An 18229-nucleotide genomic window follows, 5' to 3' on the forward strand; every position below is an offset into this window, starting at 1 on the left:
ACTATACCAACGTAAATTGCAAATATTTTATAAATCATCTACAAATTCGAAAAGGAAGATCTTCTTAATGAAAAATTTGATTTTTGATTCTTTCAAAATGCTCATTTTATTTTAAAATTTAGTAAGCAATGCCAGTGTGGTCACGGATCCAGTCCAAGTGGTAGGTGACACGCTGGAATCCAGCAGGGGCGCCGGACTGGCATCCATTGCTGGAGACAAAGTTGCTGACTCCGACCAGTTTGTTGCCGTCGTGTGTGACCAATGGGCCACCGGAATCACCTTGGCAGATGGACTTGCCATCGACGGTACGGGTGCAGATGATGTTGTCGCCGACGGATCCGTAAGTCCAGCCGCACTCGTCGTTGTGGACGATCTGGAGATCGACGCACTGAAGCCAATCGGGCAGAGGGCTGCCGTCATAGGTGCCGCCCCATCCGCAAGCAACAGCCCACCATTCGTTGTAGTTGTTGTAGCGATCGTTGTAGCTGGGCAGCTCAACCTTGTTGACCATGTGCCAGAAGTCCACATGGGGAATACGGATCAGAGCAATGTCAGCGTTGGGGTGCTTGATGAAGTCACCGTTGCCAACCCAGTGAGTGTACTGGGCGTTGGTGCGCCAGGTGGCTCCGAAGTAGACGGTAACGGAGGCCGCATCACCGATGCAGTGCTCAGCGGTAAGGACCCAGGTGTTGCTGATGATCGAGCCACCGCACCACCATCCGCCGCTGAACCCGAGACCGACGGTGTAGGGAGCCTTGCCCTCAGCTGCGGGGTATCCGTTGGTGACACGTCCCTGGATCTTGGAGCTCTTGGGCACGTCCTTCACGAACACCTTGTCGTCGAAAGCGGAGGCCGAAGCCACGGCCAGAGCCAGAATAGTAAGGAACACCTTCATGTTGATGTCGAAACTGGATTCTGACACCCTTGGGCAGCCTTTTATATACCCAACCACTGATTCTACTATCGTATCTTCGACTTTAATGAGATCGTAAATATTCTTCAAGACCCCCATAAACGGTGTTAGTGATAAGGACTGAAAAGTGCACTTCATTCTTTTTTTTTTTAATTGAAGATCAATCCCAACAAAATCTTATTATAAAACGTTTATGCATTTTTTTATATCTTATAATTATCGATTTTGATTTAAAAACAAAAATGCTAAAAGCAACTAAAAAATGGGAATATTTTAAAAATTATAAACATCTATTTCGAATAAGTTTGGAGAATTCTGCATAAAACTTGCGTATCCAAAATCGTTTAAAAGATACATTTGTTCCTCCATTATCAGTCATTATATTTCCTTTTTTTTATTTTTTCCAATATTTTGATTAATATATATGACCAAGTTTATTTTTCCCTGTTTTTTCTATCTAATCAAGAATGTACTTTGAAAATTTACAATGATCTCTTGAATTCAATGATTTTCAACAAAAGGAGTTGTTTAGCAACTCAAAAAAAACTTTTACAGATACATATATTTTATTGGGCTCGTGTTTTCGATTAGATAAAATAAAGATTTAAAGAAAGAGAACTGTCTATGTAGGGATTACCAAGTGCTTTTACATTGGGCCACAGGAATTACCTCGGTAGTGGATTGGCCATCTTGGCACTTGATCTTCTCTACAGACCCTTAGGACCAGACGCACTGCATTTGTGAACAAACCGTCAAAGGTGTTTCCCCATCCGCATCCAAGACAGCCCACCATTCGCTGTAGTTGTCGTAGCGGGCGATGTCGCCGGGAATCTTAACCTAGTTAAGCCCTTTAACCCCTGATGATGTCAAGTCAACTAAGTGGAAGCATCGCCGATGCAGTGCTCAGCTGTAGAAACCAGGTGTTGCTTATGATGGAGCTACTGCACCACCAATGCCTTTTCATACTTATTGGTCTCTATTAGAGTCTTTGTTAAACCCACAATATTATATATATATTTTTAATAATAATCTTAGATATTTAATAAACTGTATTTAATAATTAAGAAAATTTTATTTGTTTTTGCAAAAAAAATATTGCTATTTCATTATTTTAAAAAAATTAGTAAGAAATGCCAGTGTGGTCACGGATCCAGTCCAAGTGGTAGGTGACACGCTGGAATCCAGCAGGATCGCCATGCTGGCATCCTTTGCCGGACACGAAGTTGGTGACTCCGACCAGTTTGTTGCCCTCGTGTGTGACCAATGGGCCGCCGGAATCACCTTGGCAGATGGACTTGCCATCGACGTTACGGGTGCAGATGATGTTGTCTCCGACGGATCCGTAGGCCCAGCCACACTCGTCATTGTGGACGATCTGGAGATCGACGCACTGAAGCCAGTCGGGAAGAGAGCTGCCGTCATAGGTGGTGCCCCAGCCGCAGGCAACAGCCCACCATTCGTTGTAGTTGTTGTAGCGATCGTTGTAGCTGGGCAGCTCAACCTTGTTGACCATGTGCCAGAAGTCCACATGGGGAATACGGATCAGAGCAATGTCAGCGTTGGGGTGCTTGATGAAGTCACCATTGCCAACCCAGTGAGTGTACTGGGCGTTGGTGCGCCAGGTGGCTCCGAAGTAGACGGTAACGGAGGCCGAATCACTGATGCAGTGCTCAGCAGTCAGGACCCAGGTGTTGCCGATGATAGAGCCACCGCACCACCATCCGCCGCTGAAGCCGAGACCGACGGTGTAGGGAGCCTTGCCCTCGGATGCGGGGTAACCGTTGGTGACGCGTCCCTCGATCTTGGATACCTTGGGAATATCCTTCACAAAGACCTTGCTGGAGAAAGCGGAGGCCGAAGCCACGGACAGAGCCAGAATAGTAAGGAACACCTTCATGTTGATGGCGAATCTGGGATCTGGAACCCTAGGTAAGCCTCTTATACGCATTTCCGAACCTCATTTCCTACTACCCGTATATTCAAAATTAGGATTGTAAATATTCTTCCAGACATCCATAAACGATGTCAGTGATAAGGGCTCAATTGAAGCTTCAGTACAAACTAGTATTATAACTATAACTACAATTAACTATAACTTTATTACTAGTTATATCTTACTAAATGCAATTTAAATGAAAATAATGCCACATAGTCCCTTGTTTGAATAGGATTTGCCTAGGATTCAAACATTGTAAAAGAATAAAACTGTTCCTCCGAATAAAGCTTATAAGACTCGGTTTTGTTACATTTTTAATACTTTGATTAATATATGTGAGCATGTTAATTTCTTTCCTGTTCCCTCTATCTAATCAAATATGTACATTGAAATTTACAATGATCGCTTCAACCCGATGATTTTCAACAGAAGACATTACTCAGCCTTTTAGAAAAATTGAACACAAATATTATTGCACTTATGTTTTCGATTAAATAAAATATTTTATCTTTAGAGGGCTATATATTTAAAGCCCTATAAAATGGGCTAACCAAGTCCTTTCCACTATAAACAACTCTAGATGGACTTAACTATTATTTTTCACTATAGCTTCGCTATAGTTCAGCTTGATGTGATTTTTGAATCTGGAAAAGTCCCACCTGTGATTTAACTTGAGTCATAAATATTTCTCAAGAGCCCCATAAATGGTTTTAATGATACAATGTCTCTAGTAAAATCCAATTCAACCGGCTTCCAGAAGTTCTTGAATCATAAAATAGTGTTCAAGTGAAAAAATATGAAGTTAAATTTTATTTAGTTTAGTGTAAAGCACTTTAAATAAATACGCTTTATTGAAAACGTTACTCCCCCAATCATAATCTAATAACAGAACCTACACATAAATATACTTTAATCTAACATCATTACTGTATCAACTTCCTGCTGTGATTAGTATTCCTTTTAAATCTATTTTATTCAAGTGGAAATTGGCTTATCTTATCATTTCATTACACTTTCGAATTTGGACACGGAATTTTACATTTTTTAATCTTTAAATAGTATTTCGCTATGATGAAGACTTTATCACAAATTCCATATATCCTTAGATATTCATTAAATGTTTATTTAAATAAAATATTTCCTGAGGGAGGAATAATCTCTTTTCTTTAATGCGCAAATGCCTAATCTTATCAAATCGGTCAACAAACGATTGCCAGCCCTTCGGTTCAATTAAATATGAAATCGATAATACTTTCTGGCTAAAAATTGGCAAACAAAAAGAAAACTAGTATATATTATAAAATATAATAAATGGATTCCAAACTGTCAGAGTTTCATATTATGTTCTGACGACTTTAACTGAAGAGTTAAGGACCCTTTTTATTTATTCTCACAGTCCAGCCGTTGGAGATCCAAAGTCTCAGTCATTTCTCTAAATAGCAAGACGCTTTAAATTGTAATTTTATTTTTGATTAAAAAGTTTTAAGGTTACATAAGTAGTATTTTAATACATTTCTTTTATTTACTTAAAAACAAACGTTAAATGAGAGAAAATTAGGAAAACTAAAACCACAGATTGTACTTTATTCTAAAATTTTTATTTCAAAAATGAAAATCAAATTTAGTAGGAAATGCCAGTGTGGTCGCGGATCCAGTCCAAGTAGCTGGTGACACGGGTGAAGCCATCGGGCAGGCCAGAAGTGCATCCGGCGGAGGCCACGAAGGAGGTGACACCGACAAGCTTGTTTCCGTCGTGGATGACCAGGGGACCGCCAGAGTCACCAGAGCAAGTGGATTTGCCGCCAGGGGTGGAAGTGCAGATGACATTGTCAGTGATAACTTCATTTCCATAAACACCGGCGCAATCACCGCGGCTGATGATCTGGGAGTCGACGCAGTTCAGGTAGTCAGAGACACTGCAGCTGTCGCAAGGACGACCCCATCCGGAAGCCAGAGCCCACCAGCCTTCGAAGTTGTTGTAACGCTCATTGCCGTTGGGCAGCTCCACCTTGTTGACTAGGTGCCAGAAATCGACGTGCGGGGTGTTGATCAGGGAGATGTCGTTGTTCAGGTTGTTGGTGTTGTAGTGCTCGTGCTGGCGGAAGCTGCCGCTGCCAACGGTGTGAGTGTACTGGGCCTGGAGGCGCCACAGGGCACCGTAGTAGATGGTCACAGATTCAGCACCGTGGGTGCAGTGAGCAGCAGTGATCACCCAGGTGTTGCCAATGATGGAGCCACCGCACCACCATCCACCGCCGCCGCTGCTGAAGCCCAGGCCAACAATGTATGGCACCTTGCCCTCGGAGGCTGGGTAGCCGTTGGTAATGCGGCCCTCAATCGAACCGGGTCCGGATCCCACAATGGCATCCTTAAGAGGCACCGGCTTCACCGGATTCTTGGGCAGAGCGGTGGCGGAGGCGACGGCCAAAGCCAAAACAGCGAGGAACAGCTTCATGTTGCTTATTGGAGTACAACTGACTGACGGTTTGTTGGTCGGTGATTTATATACCCGTCATATCGAAGATCTCTAATATTCCTGGAGAGTTCTATGCACTTGGCACTGCTGAATCTTATCACAATAATTTTTCGCGGCGATAGCTTTCCTGCGGTTTGGCTCGGAGCTTTCCTGCCATTATCTAATGGGGAGTGCGCCGAGTGTCAGATCTCCCGATCCACTTACTTTTCAGCTGATGACTTGCACACCATGTGAGCTCCTTCCATTCATTCATTAAAAGATTGTGGGGCACAATCGCAACAGTCGTGCCGCCACTTTCAGACGATCAGTCGATAAGTCCTGATAAGCCCCAAATCACTCCGTAAGCCTCCATTGAATGGAGCACTTGAACAGAAGCACCGAACAATTTTAGGGTGATCCTCGTGGGGATCAGTTCTTAAAAAGTCAAACAACAATTTATATAAGCGTTGTTATTGTCAAAAAATAACATTAATTTATTAAAATATACATATTAGTTTCGCCTTTTTATAAAATTATGAGAATTATTTTTGAATGTTCGTTTGTATAAAGTTTCCGTCCGTTTTCAAAATAATTTATATAAATGATTAAATATATTCTTTGTATTTATAAATTATGCGTGCATCATTTTTATACCACATGTTTGGAATGTAGACTATACATACTCTTTTACAAAAACCATTATTGAACAAATAATCGAGTAATGATTGGAAATTCGTGTAATTGAAGTGTGTCAGGGCCTCTCGCTTAAGAGAAAGGTTTAAAAAAATTATTATTTTGAATTCATAATCCTCGAGGATTACAAAGGAAGATACAAATTAAATCGATGAAAATGCATCGTACATAATTCAAAAGTAATAATTAAAATAGTAAACAAATAAGCAATGGATGCTGAATGGATGAATGAAATAAGCAATAGTTCAAACATTTTCTATATAAGAATTCTAAGGTTCTCATAAATTAATTGGTACTAAAATCATCAATCCTGAATCCACAAAATTTAAAGAATAGTAAACTAATTAGCAATGGATGTATAAAATAGTTTTAACATTCTTTTTATATGGGAATTCTTTAGAGTTTTTACAACTGAAAACCTGAATCATAAATCCAGAGTAATATTAATAAATGGTAAACAAATTAGCAATAGATTTATGAATGAAATGGTTTGGTTAGCATTCTTTTTATATACGAACTCATAGGTTCTTATAAATTATTATTTTCATGTATATTGAAATCCTAAATCCTGACTCCAAAACAATTTAGAAATTGATAAATGAATAGTTTCAATATTCTTTTCATATAAGAATTCTTGGGTTCTTAACAATATTATTTTCCTGATTACTGAAATCCTGAATCAAATATTATTTTATCTGATTCTCCATCTTTAAGATTCTTGTAAATATTTTAAGGAACATCGAAATCAGAAACGCCATTCATCTGAGGGTCTCTCAGTAATCTGCATGATCTGCATAAATTATCCCTCTTTAAAAAACAAAAGTTGGTTTCAAATTCTTTAAACTGAATTTACTTCAAAAAGCTTAGTAGTAAGCGACTCCAGAGTTGTCGCGAATCCAGTCCAACTGGTTGGTGACACGAGTGAATCCGGAGGGCAGGCCAGCGGTGCAGCCATTGCCAGACACCCAGGAGGTGACTCCCACGAGACGACCGCCGTCGTGGAGGACCAGGGGGCCGCCAGAGTCGCCGGAGCAGGTGGACTTGCCGCCGGAGGTGGACACGCAGAGGATGCCATCGGGCTGGTTTCCGTATGTGCGGGAGCACTCAGAGTTGCTGATGATCTGTAGGTCGACGCACTCCATCCAGTCAGGCTGGGATCCAGAGGTGGTCAGTCCCCAGCCGCAGGCAACAGCCCAGGCGTTGTCGTACATGTTGTAGCGGTCGTTGAAGGTAGGCAGCTCAACCTTGTTAACCATGTGCCAGAAGTCGACGTGGGGGGTGTGGATCAGGGCGATGTCGTTGCCGTTGTGGTTGGGCCAGTTTCCGTTCTGACGGAATTCGTGGGATCCCACGGTGTGGGTGAACTGGGCGTTGGTGCGCCAGGTGGCTCCGTAGTAGATGGTGACCTGGCTAGCGCCGTTGGTGCAGTGAGCAGCAGTCAGCACCCAGTCGTGGGCGATGATGGAGCCACCGCACCACCAGCCGCCGTTACCGCTGAAGCCCAGACCCACAGTGTAGGGAGCCTTGCCCTCGTAAGCTGGGTAGCCGTTTACGATGCGACCATTGATCTTGGTGTCCTTGGGCAGGTCCTTGGGGTAGACCTGCTTGGGGTAGACAGTCTCCGCAGAGACGGCGGCCAGAGCCAGAGCCAATACAATGAATACTTTCATGGTGGAAGGGCGAATGTGATTTCTGCCAACACCCGGGCGTTTTTATTCATCTTTCTTATCAGGAACCACAGGGCTTGAAGTGGCCGCCACTCCTGGTTATCCTATCTCCTTACGTTCATCACGATTAGGCACATAGAAATTAATAGATAGGAGGGCTGAGCACATCTAGACAGTTCAACATTTTATTGTTGGAGGTATGTACTCAAACACAAGCTATTGTTGGGCTTCTCTTTGTATATTGCGAAAAAAATGAATCACTTCACAGGTCTACTAAAGTATCGAATCCATTAATCTCTCCCTAATCTTAAATGTCTGAATATTTCTTTCAAATTGGAGATTACTTGGCTGGAGATTACTTGTGATTTTCCGAAAGGTTGAAGGTTTTCTGAAATAGCTACTTTAGTAAAGTCTTCCAAATCTTATAATTTTTAATTTTCTTTCAAATTTTTTTAAATTAATCTTAGATTTATCCAGGTTATGGATATAGATGTGCTTGAAGCTTGACTAAAATAGCGACTTTAAAAAACTTTTTCTATGTTTAAATGTGTAAATATTTTTTTAAGTTTGTTTTTTTTTTACTATTGATTGATTTGCTTAACTTATCTCACATTTTGTTCTGCAATGTTTAAACTCTTCTGTTTTATATTAAGATTCGCGAAATATTATAATAGTTTCAACAAAAAATTAAACTCAAATACTTTCATTAGAAATTGAAAACATTTTCAAATTATGCGCCAAATGATGTTCGGTGCAAATGCCTTACTAATTTTTAAGATACACACCTGGCCACACGGACAACCACATTTGTTTATTATTCCGCCAAAAAACGTATTTGATTCCATGCACAATGTCTGCCTGCAGTGCCATCGAAATCGCGGAGAAGAAACGCATTGCACTGGCCAAGCTGCAGGCGAAGAAGGCGCAGATCCTAGCTGGCGGAAAAGCCACCCCGTCCACAAGTGCAACAAGTGTGCAGCAAAAACCGCAAACAAATGTGAACTCCAATGTGCCACAGGTCAAATCGCCTCTAAATTTCTACCGCTCACCGCCGGCGGAGCAGGAAAAGATCAGCCGGACTGCCTCCACCTCCAGTGACAACAAAAGCTCATCGTTCTTGAATGCATTGAAGGCTATAAAACAGAGCTCCTCAAGGGAGTTGGCCAGAGGAGCGGCACATCCGTATCAGAAACAGCACCGAGAGGCGGGAAAGGGCAAACCCAGTCTTTCCCTCGCACCACAGAAGGAGGATGGTCCTACAGTGGCACAGCGGTTGACCTCAATTACATGTAACCTTTACATGATAAGCACACATCGCTTTGCCGTCCACACGACTGGATACCATGAAAAACTGATTGCCGTGTTCAAAAATATGCCTACACGATCCTACGATAATAACACTCGTATATGGAACTTCGACTTAAAGGATTACCAATCGCTCCAAACGCACACGGCGGATTTAAAGCCATATGTCCATATGAACAGCATTCCCAAAAAGGTTATTGATCTCTGCCAGAAACCGCCCATGGCCCTGGACAAGAGTGTATTGGCCTCCATAGAACCTAAGCTGGCAGACAAGCTTATGCCCTTTCAGCAGGATGGAGTATGGTACTTATATTCTCTCTGTTAAAAGTTAAAACAAATTTTATAGTCGGAATCTTTATCCAGCTTTGCCATCGCCCAAATGGGTCGCATAATGATCTGTGATGAGATGGGCCTGGGGAAGACCTATCAGGCCCTCGCCGTGGCAGACTACTTTCGTGATGACTGGCCTCTGCTCGTTTGCACAACTGCCTCGACACGAGACAGTTGGGCTAAGCATGTTGTGGAGCTTCTACCCAAGGTGCCCATCCACTACCTCCAGGTGCTGAACAACAACCAGCAGTATGTTGCCGAGGCACAGGTATTAATCACCAGCTATAACATGATGGAGCGTCACATGGACAAACTGCTGCAGCGAAAATACGGCTTTATCATCTTTGACGAGTCGCACACTTTAAAAAACGGAAAAGCCAAGTGCACGGCTGTGGCAAAGAGGCTTACAGATCAGGCCAAACGGGTAATCCTTTTATCTGGCACTCCAGCTCTCTCACGGCCCCTGGAATTGTTCACCCAACTTCAAATGGTTGACAGCAAGTTTATGAGCTTTATGGAGTTTAGTAAGAAAATTCATAATTTTCACTAAAATATTCGACTTAACATATACTTTTGTAGCCACCCGGTACTGTGACGGAAAACAGTCTACTTTTGGCTGGGATGCCAATGGGCAATCGAACCTGGAAGAGCTTAAAGTTATTCTCACACTAAAATACATGCTAAGACGCACAAAAACAGAGGTTCTTCCTCAGCTGGCTGAGAAAAATCGGTGGGTTTCATTCACTCCAATCTTAAGAAGAATGTAAAGTTATTCCACGAACTCTTAGAGAAACTGTCATCTTGGATCCTGCTTTGGTTTCGACCAACGAGGAGACTCAAACTAGTTTAGACGCCTTCAGTAAGGAACTCAATTCAAGCAAAGGCAAGATGAAAGAAGAGATTCTGCTTCGTTTCTACGCCCGCACAGCCGAAGTAAAAACAAAGGCAGTCTGGTAAGGTCAATTTATCTTTATTCTTCAAAAGTTACGTCGTTTATTAGCTCAGATTTTTATCCTATTCAAGTGCCTACTTAAAAACTTTGGTTAAAGAGAAGATGAAGTTCATCATTTTCGCACACCATCGAGTCATGATGGACGCTATTAGTGATTGTCTTGCCGAGCTAAAAGTCCACTATATTCGCATTGATGGCCAAACTCGCAGTGATCTCCGGGCAGACTTTGTGGACACCTTCCAGAAGAATAGTAGCTGCAAAGTGGCTCTGCTATCCCTGAAAGCCTGCAATTCCGGAATCACCCTAACAGCAGCCGAGATGATTCTGTTCGCTGAACTTGACTGGAATCCTAGTGTAAGTTGAAGGGAAGTAAGAAGGCTAAGACACCGCAATAAATTTGTGTTTTCAATATGATACAGACCCTTGCTCAGGCTGAGAGTAGAGCTCATCGGATTGGACAGACAAAAGCCGTGATCTGTCGCTATTTGATGGCCCATGGTACAGCCGATGACACTATCTGGGCAATGCTGAAAAACAAGCAGGAAGTGCTCAGCAAAGTGGGGATCTTTGCCGAGAATCTTCAGAAAGCCACACACACAGCAGCACCCACTTCGGTAAACTTAAAATAAATTAAACTTGAATTCTTTGAAGCCTTTAACCTGGCTCTAATCTCTCACTGATTTACAGTCTCACAAAATCGAAGAGTATTTCTCTCCGGCCAAAGCCTCATCAGCCAAACCGGATAGAGGGTCCATTAAGCAGTACCTATCTCCAATTCCTGCTAAATCTCATAGTGAACAAAATAATAATTTGAAAAACACCAAAGAACCAAATAAGGAATCTGATATTGCAGCCTTTTTCAACGATGATGATGACGAGGCGTTCATGGATTTAGATATTTAGATAAATAAATTGAATTAAGAATGTTAAGTTGTTACAATAAGCAAAAGGATTTATATTTTTCGAAATAATTTTAGCCAGTTTATAAAAAAGTTACCTCTGTTGTTTACCAACAAAAAAGTTAGCTCTGTAATAACGAAAACAGCGCATGCTCCACGCTCTATTAAAATTTTCACCAGCCGAGTCCTGGCAACAGACAAACAAACACTCAAGCAATCCTTTTTACTTGCATCAAAAAAATTTACACAAGATAAAGTTTTTAGAACCGATGATAAATAGATATAATGGATACCGAAACGGAACTACTGGGTGAGGAAGAGGAGCTGAACGAGGAGCCGGAAGTGTCCTTCGCCCACGGGATCTTGCACGTGGAGTAAGTAATTGAAACATCCTGTCGAGTTTCTCTGACTAATTCGGCTGTGGCTATGGCTCTGCAGGCACTCGTTTGGATATGACTGCAAAAGGCTGTTCAATCTGGTGCTAGTGGGTTCAGATACGCTGATCTTCGCATCAGGTAACTTTTTAAACTACTTCAGCATATCGCGCCAGGAGATCACCTTCCAGGAGACCATTTTCGGATGCGGCATAGGCTTCATCACGGTGGGTTTAAGATATTTAAAAGGCTGGGATGTCATGTTCTTCGGTATTGCAGAAAAACGAACACCCGGACTACACAGACCTTTTCACGGTGGGTGAGAACGGACCCACGCCGACCATCTATATCTACGAGTATCCCTCTCTTAATGTCCGAATCAGGCTCCGGAATGCGGCGAAATCCTGCTTCACGGCCGGCTCCTACAACAAAACTGGGGAGCTGTTTGCCTCGCAGGCCGGCTATCCGGACTTCATTATCACCATTTGGCGCTGGGAGAAGGGCGAGGTGGTGCTGCGCGCCAAATCGTTTCAGAGCGACATCCTGTTCGTGCACTTCTCGGAATTCAACCCCATCCTGCTCTGCTCATCGGGCCTCAGTCACATCAAGTTCTGGAAGATGGCCAACACGTTCACCGGTCTCAAGCTCAAGGGCGATCTGGGACGCTTTGGCAAGACGGACTTCAGCGATATCTACGCCATGTTCATGCTCTCCGATGAGAACGTCATCTCCGGGTGTGACTGGGGCAACATGCTGCTCTGGCAGGCTGGCCTCATCAAGTTTGAAATCTGTCGAAAAGGGAGGAAGCCTTGCCATTTGAAGCCCATAACTCGGATCACCATGAAGAATGGCGAGGTGACCACCGTGGGCATGGATGGCTATGTGCGGGTCTGGTATTGGGAGACTGTGGATCTAGCCGATCCCCCCGAGGACGATTTGTTCGTGGAGATCGATCCGATTTACGAGTTCAAGATTGCCGATGTGGAGCTGCGTTGCATGCAGAAGATCCTGCCTTTTGACGAGACGGACTTCACCCACTACGCCCAGGATGGCAAGGGAGGCATATGGTTTTGCGACATCAACACCTTCGACGTTCCCCAGCCGCCGCGAAAGCTCTACTCCTGCATCGGCGGCAAAGTGATTACGTCCCAAATGTCACCAGTATCGCCCCACTTCCTGGCCATGTCCGAGTGCGGCAAAATCTTTGTGTACAACTACGAGGAGCAGCGTCTAATGCTGGAGAAGCAGTTCCCGGCTGATGGTGTCGACTTGCTCTGGCTGGACACAAAGGTCTCGTCGCGGGGCACGGAAATGGTAGCCGGCTTTAAGGATGGCATCCTTCGACAGCTGTACCTGGACATAAGCGATCCCATGAAGCCAACCATGAAGCGGGTGAGATGTTTTAAGGCTCACACCTCACCAATAACCCGCCTCACCGTCAATCCGGCGGGCACTCTGCTACTCTCCGGCAGCGCCGACATGAGCATATTTATCTACCTACTGGGGAAGGATGAAAACGAGATGGTGGATATGCATCCTCTGGGTTTCGTCCAGTTTAAGGCGGTGCCGAACTGCTTCTACTGGCACGAAGAGGTGCCCACCATTGTCCTGATTGGCTCCAAGTCCGGAGAGGTCTATGAGTACAATATCCGCACGAAGGTAACTAGTGAAGAGACCTATCTCTCCTACAATATCACGGAACCGGCGCGCATGAGAAGCATAAAATTCGCATCCGTGAAGAGCATTATCCGGCGGGAGATCAAGCGGGAGAAAACCAAGAAACGGAAGGAAAAGAAGAAGGAACGCAAGATGGACGAGATCGAGAAGCTGAAGAAGGCAAACCCGGGTATTCAGATCGATATGGAGTCGGCCCTAGCAGACTCGGAGCCCGACGAGGAGGAGGAGCCGCTGCACATTCCCCCAATACCCAATCCAATTATTTGGTTGCGCTACACCGATAGGGATACGATCTGGGTCTCGATGGCAGGATACGATGCAGGATATGTCTACGAGCTGGAATTTGGTCAGGCAGAGCCAACCTTCAGCACAATGATTGCGGATGCGGATGACATCGAGATCCACTCCTACTGCATCGTGTGAGTGTTCTTCAAAGGGCTTATCCTGTTTTTTTAACTACATTTTATTCGAATATCCTTCCAGGATATGTTGAGATTTTCCGAAATAATCTTAGTTAGTTTTTCTTACCACTTTTTCCCAACAGAGATGAGTTTATTATATTCGGAATGTTCAACGGAGGCATTCGGGTCAATCTGATCAACCCTGATGACTTCACAGATCTCTCTGAGTACCGGGTATACCCCATGCATGACGCTCTCAAGGGCATCATTCCTAGCATCAAGACCAGCTACGATGGGGAACACATGCTATCCGTTGGATACGACGGGAACATGTTCCTGTTTAAGTGGAACGGACCAAAGATTGTGAAAAACAGTCGGCGGGACAAACTGCCTCCATTGCCAGAAGGCTTCCAGGCGGTGCCGGACATTGTCGACCCGGAGCAACCGTCTTTGGAGCAGGAAAAGATCAATGCAGAGCTACGGAGACAGCAGGAGGCAGCTGAGGCGCATGACCGAGATGTTCTGAACAAGATCGGAATTCTGCAAAACGACTACTTTGAAATTATTAGGCGGAACGAGGAGTTGCCGGCGGCACTGAGGGCCCAGGACACTGACTTGCTGCTGGACAATCGCATCACCCAACAAATCCGAGATGAGCTCCAAGCGGAGCTGGACGATGTGCGCGAAGACTTGGCCTATGACCTGGAATTCGCCCAAGTGGGTCATAACAAGCTCTACAATCATTTCCTCAAGAAATTGGTGCATGTTCCCTTCACCGTCAGCCACCTGCGGTAAGTGATCTGTCAGTTGCTCTCATTACAAGTCTGGAACATTAATTATTTTCCGGTAGTGGCAACGAACCAGGGGTCTCTTCATTTCGGCTCGAGGAACTAGGCGAAGAGTTCGAGCAGATCAAGAAGGACATTGAGGAGCGCCTAAAACTGGAGCACGACATGGGGTATGCTAGTTTCTAGTTTGTAGGAACACGTTCAGGTCTTCAAACATTTATACTTTAATGGAAAAAAAACACAAAATACATATTCCAATATACATATAATACCAATCTTTGAAAACCAAAACATGCAGCCTTTATCGCGTGGATCGAGTTCCAGATCAGCCGGAAGTGTAAGCTTAAAATATCATTATACTTTGCACTAGTTACACTGTAGTTACACCTGTAGGTCGACCAAATCTTTGTTGGGAGAGTCTAGACTAAAAATATTTTCCTCACAGACTCCACGATCTTCTAGTGACCGATGTGGTGGAGGAAACTATTGGTGAGCCGCCGCCGGAGACGTTCTTCTTCGGCCGAGATCCGCGAAGCATCGAGCCGCGCTTCAGTCGGAAGATGATGAGACTTCTGATCCGATACCGAAAGCGCCAGATGTACGAGGTGCGTCGCATCTTTGACTGGGACAAGCTGGAGCGGCAGAAGCCAGATCCCAACCGCAATCACCCGGATGACGATGCCCAGATTGAGCTGGCCAAACGCAACCTGGGCGACTTCAAGCTGAAGGTTGGTGCAGATTACGAGCCCCGGTCCGACGAGACTCTGACTCAAAAGTATATTGAGGTGGTGGAGTGCCGGGAGAAGTACTTCCACCTAGTTAACACATTCAACCAGGCTGTGTTGGAGCTACGCGACCGAAAGCGTGACCTGGTGGCATTCATAAATCAACAGCGCGACCGTTTGGCGGTGATCCATAGCTATATGCCCGCCCAGGATCGCCTGCCCCTGGACCACATACACGAAACTGATTTCGACTTGGAGTATCCGGAGCTTAACCTCATAGAGCACTTTACTCCCGGCTGCGGAGTGGAGATCGACCAGATCCTTTCGTTGGAGAATAGGGTAGAGGATGTGATCACCACCAAAAGAAAAACTGAGAGTGTCTCGAAGGTCAGTTTGTACAGTATGCACGGCTTGGAAAAGCCGGAACTTCACGAGGCCGCCGCCTTCACTATGTTGGAGATCTCGAAGCTTGAACGGAGTCTACCTGCCGAGGAGATTCATGCTATGCTCGATTCTTTTCCCCCGGTCTCCGATGCGGCCTACTTTGAACGAGATGAGGAAGGTGAGTCCAGTTATATGAGCGAGCTGCGCCACAGGTGGCTCAGACAGCTCCTAGTGGAGCAGGCGTCGATTCGGACGAATGTGGACGAGGAAGTCCAGCAGTTCGACAAGGCCCTGGAAAAGTTAAAAGTGCGACGCTTTCATGTTAAGATGGACTCCGAATTTATGGCCTCCTACATGATTAGTCTCAACCAGGAGCTGTACATTCTGCGCGATAGCGAGGAGATAGAGACGCAGCTACTCCAAAATGCCAAGACAGCGATGGCCACTCGAAACGAACTGCAGGTGATCATAAATCAGACAAACAGGCAACTGGAGGAGCTGCGTCGCAACATAGACAAGCTGGGCGAGCAGATCACCGCCCTCCAGGTGCTCTTCATGAGCACCGTCAAGGGGCATAAGTTCTTTGATTTTCTGCGTCGCATTTTCAAAAAGAAGTGGCGCCCTCCGAAAGTGGCGAAGGGCGATGACGAGGAGTCGTCGTCCTCGTCGGAATCCTCCTCCTCTAGCGAAGATCAACAGGCGGACAACAAGAGTTTGGACTCCCTGGATATGACCACAATTCGACTGGACGAGACCACCTGCCCCTCTGGACTGGACCGAACATTGTACGACCTAGCCTTCCAAATGCGATCCGACCGCCATGAACTGGAACGGAATGTCCGCGACCTGCAGCGCGACGTTGAAAACAAACGAAAGGAGATCGCTGAGATGCTGATCAAGATGAAGTACCATGAAGAGGTCTACCAACGAGAGAAAAATGCACTCATGGAGTTCCGAGTAAGTTTCATCTCATGGTAATGATTCTTCTTCCTGATTACTTACCTCCTTTTCCCAGCGTCTAAGACAAGGTGAAATAAATAAGGTTAAAGTAAGCGTCATCCTGAGAATGGACCAACTGCAACATTTTTACGAAGGCGACGACTATAGGGACCTGTCCAAGGCTGTTCTCTTCAACGCCGACATGCTAGTGGATTTGCGCCGGAGAGCTGACCAACTGCATGAAGAGACTCTGGCCACTAAACGCTGGCACCGCATCAACTTCATCCATTTGCGGCGCATGAACACGGACATCAAGTTTATGCGGTTCGAGATCACTCGACTGGAGGAGGAAATCCGTCAGGCCATGATGAAGAAATTCGGGATTGTTGTGAATCTGGATGAGTTGGAGGAGGAAGTCTTGAGACGCTACATCTTTGACCTAGAGACCACTGCCGAGGATGAGCTGCGGGCTTTGGAGAAGGAACTGGCCGAGAGACAGGTTTGTTGTTCAGTTATGGGAACATAATCCTGAAGAATTCCTTTAACTTTTCTCCAATCCACAGAAAGAACTTTCCCGCTGTGAAGAGGAATTTGTCCTGGAGACCCAAAACAACACGGAAAAATTAAATATACTGACTGTGCTACGGGAGGAGAAGAACATACTCTGCACCTTACTGGAAATCCAGGACAGAAACATGGCCAAGTGGAGCAAGCCAAACGTGCTGAATCTCTCCTACGACATCGAGAAACTGATGGGCATTGAGAAATCCCTGATGCAACAGATCGAGTGCCTGGAGCGGGAGATCTGTGCGCTTCGCTTGAAGTCTAAGCCCTTGCAGATCAACAGCGAGTACGAAAATGATCCCAACGAACCGCCTCAGGTGACCACCGAACTTTTGCCCAACGACGATGCCATGATCTGTCCGGCTATCCTCAATGTGGACGCATACATGCTGCCGCCCATGCCCGATGAGTTCATTATGGATCGCGTGCACACAATTGTCCAGAAGAGCTTCAATCGTTTCTTTGGCCGTAACACTACGCCGGAGAATATCCGAAAATTCGCCCAAAGATCCTCGCTATACCTTTGTCAAGCCGCCTATAGCTTCCAGGGACGTTACACGGATCGCATTGCAGAGTGCATTACGGAGCACCTGCAGACAATTGTGCCGAAGAAGTACTTCATCCACATCAGTGCCGAAGAGCTGCGAAAACTCTTCAACGAAGTGGTGGCCGTGTTCGACTACGAACGCTCTGACATAAACACCGAGGAGCTGATCTCCGGCATTTTTGATCACGCAAAAGAATCGATGTGCGCCCTGGTCCCCCAGGCAGATCTCAGTGTGGTCAATCGTACCCACTTTATTGTGTCGCACATGTTTAAAGAGCTGATCGAAGTACTGCCTCTGGAAGAGTTCCAGTCCGACGAAACCTGCCGCATGATCGTCGACGTGCTAGAGCGAGAGCCAATGATGGATCCACGAGCGATCGATGTAGAGGATCTAATCCGCTGTACACTGCGACACGCCCGTGAGAATCTGCTGGACGGGATCACAGCTGTTCCGGTGCGCAAGCTAGGAAGCAATATCCAGCGAGATCTGATCAAGCGGCGGCAGTACAAGCCGCCCAGCTGCGAGTCGCCCATGTCGGTGCGCATTGCAACCAAAAAGGCGCCTAACGTCAGTGGTCTCCCATTCTAGGATAAAAATCTTAATTTTTACTGATATGATGTTACTTATTTTGGAAAGAAATCCTGCGAAAATGATTGGGAGATCTTTGGAGAAATCCGAG

The 18229-nt window shown here is 45.2% G+C and overlaps 6 protein-coding genes across 6 annotated transcripts; 2 read left to right on the top strand and 4 right to left on the bottom strand.

Annotated features, from left to right (window-relative positions):
- Positions 1-80: 80 nt before the first annotated feature.
- Positions 81-916, bottom strand: LOC6504218 (serine protease 1). Its single transcript, XM_001965101.3, has one exon. The coding sequence runs from the start codon at positions 893-895 to the stop codon at positions 119-121; it is 777 nt and encodes a 258-aa protein (XP_001965137.3). The 5' UTR covers positions 896-916; the 3' UTR covers positions 81-118.
- Positions 917-2016: 1100 nt separating this feature from the next.
- On the bottom strand, positions 2017-2835 carry LOC6504217 (serine protease 1). Its single transcript, XM_001965102.3, has one exon. The coding sequence runs from the start codon at positions 2808-2810 to the stop codon at positions 2034-2036; it is 777 nt and encodes a 258-aa protein (XP_001965138.1). The 5' UTR covers positions 2811-2835; the 3' UTR covers positions 2017-2033.
- A 1593-nt stretch (positions 2836-4428) lies between these two features.
- On the bottom strand, positions 4429-5340 carry LOC6504215 (serine protease 1). The gene has a single exon (XM_001965103.4). It carries the CDS (start codon positions 5302-5304, stop codon positions 4471-4473), a length of 834 nt encoding a protein of 277 aa, XP_001965139.1. The 5' UTR covers positions 5305-5340; the 3' UTR covers positions 4429-4470.
- A 1484-nt stretch (positions 5341-6824) lies between these two features.
- Positions 6825-7699, bottom strand: LOC6504214 (serine protease 1). The gene has a single exon (XM_001965104.4). The coding sequence runs from the start codon at positions 7665-7667 to the stop codon at positions 6861-6863; it is 807 nt and encodes a 268-aa protein (XP_001965140.1). The 5' UTR covers positions 7668-7699; the 3' UTR covers positions 6825-6860.
- A 725-nt stretch (positions 7700-8424) lies between these two features.
- On the top strand, positions 8425-11356 carry LOC6506243 (SWI/SNF-related matrix-associated actin-dependent regulator of chromatin subfamily A-like protein 1). The gene is made up of 7 exons (XM_001965105.3): positions 8425-9272; positions 9333-9823; positions 9879-10029; positions 10088-10252; positions 10323-10605; positions 10671-10865; positions 10939-11356. Exons 1-7 carry the CDS (start codon positions 8515-8517, stop codon positions 11152-11154), a joined length of 2259 nt encoding a protein of 752 aa, XP_001965141.1. The 5' UTR covers positions 8425-8514; the 3' UTR covers positions 11155-11356.
- LOC6506254 (cilia- and flagella-associated protein 44) lies at positions 11343-18158 on the top strand. Its single transcript, XM_001965106.4, has 8 exons — positions 11343-11524; positions 11589-11751; positions 11804-13620; positions 13746-14393; positions 14453-14560; positions 14836-16456; positions 16515-16937; positions 17002-18158. The coding sequence occupies exons 1-8, from the start codon at positions 11436-11438 to the stop codon at positions 18136-18138; spliced, it is 6006 nt and encodes a 2001-aa protein (XP_001965142.1). The 5' UTR covers positions 11343-11435; the 3' UTR covers positions 18139-18158.
- The last annotated feature ends 71 nt before the right edge of the window (positions 18159-18229 follow it).

Source organism: Drosophila ananassae, chromosome 3R, assembly GCF_017639315.1.
Source record: "Drosophila ananassae strain 14024-0371.13 chromosome 3R, ASM1763931v2, whole genome shotgun sequence".
Lineage (NCBI taxonomy): Eukaryota > Metazoa > Arthropoda > Insecta > Diptera > Drosophilidae > Drosophila > Drosophila ananassae.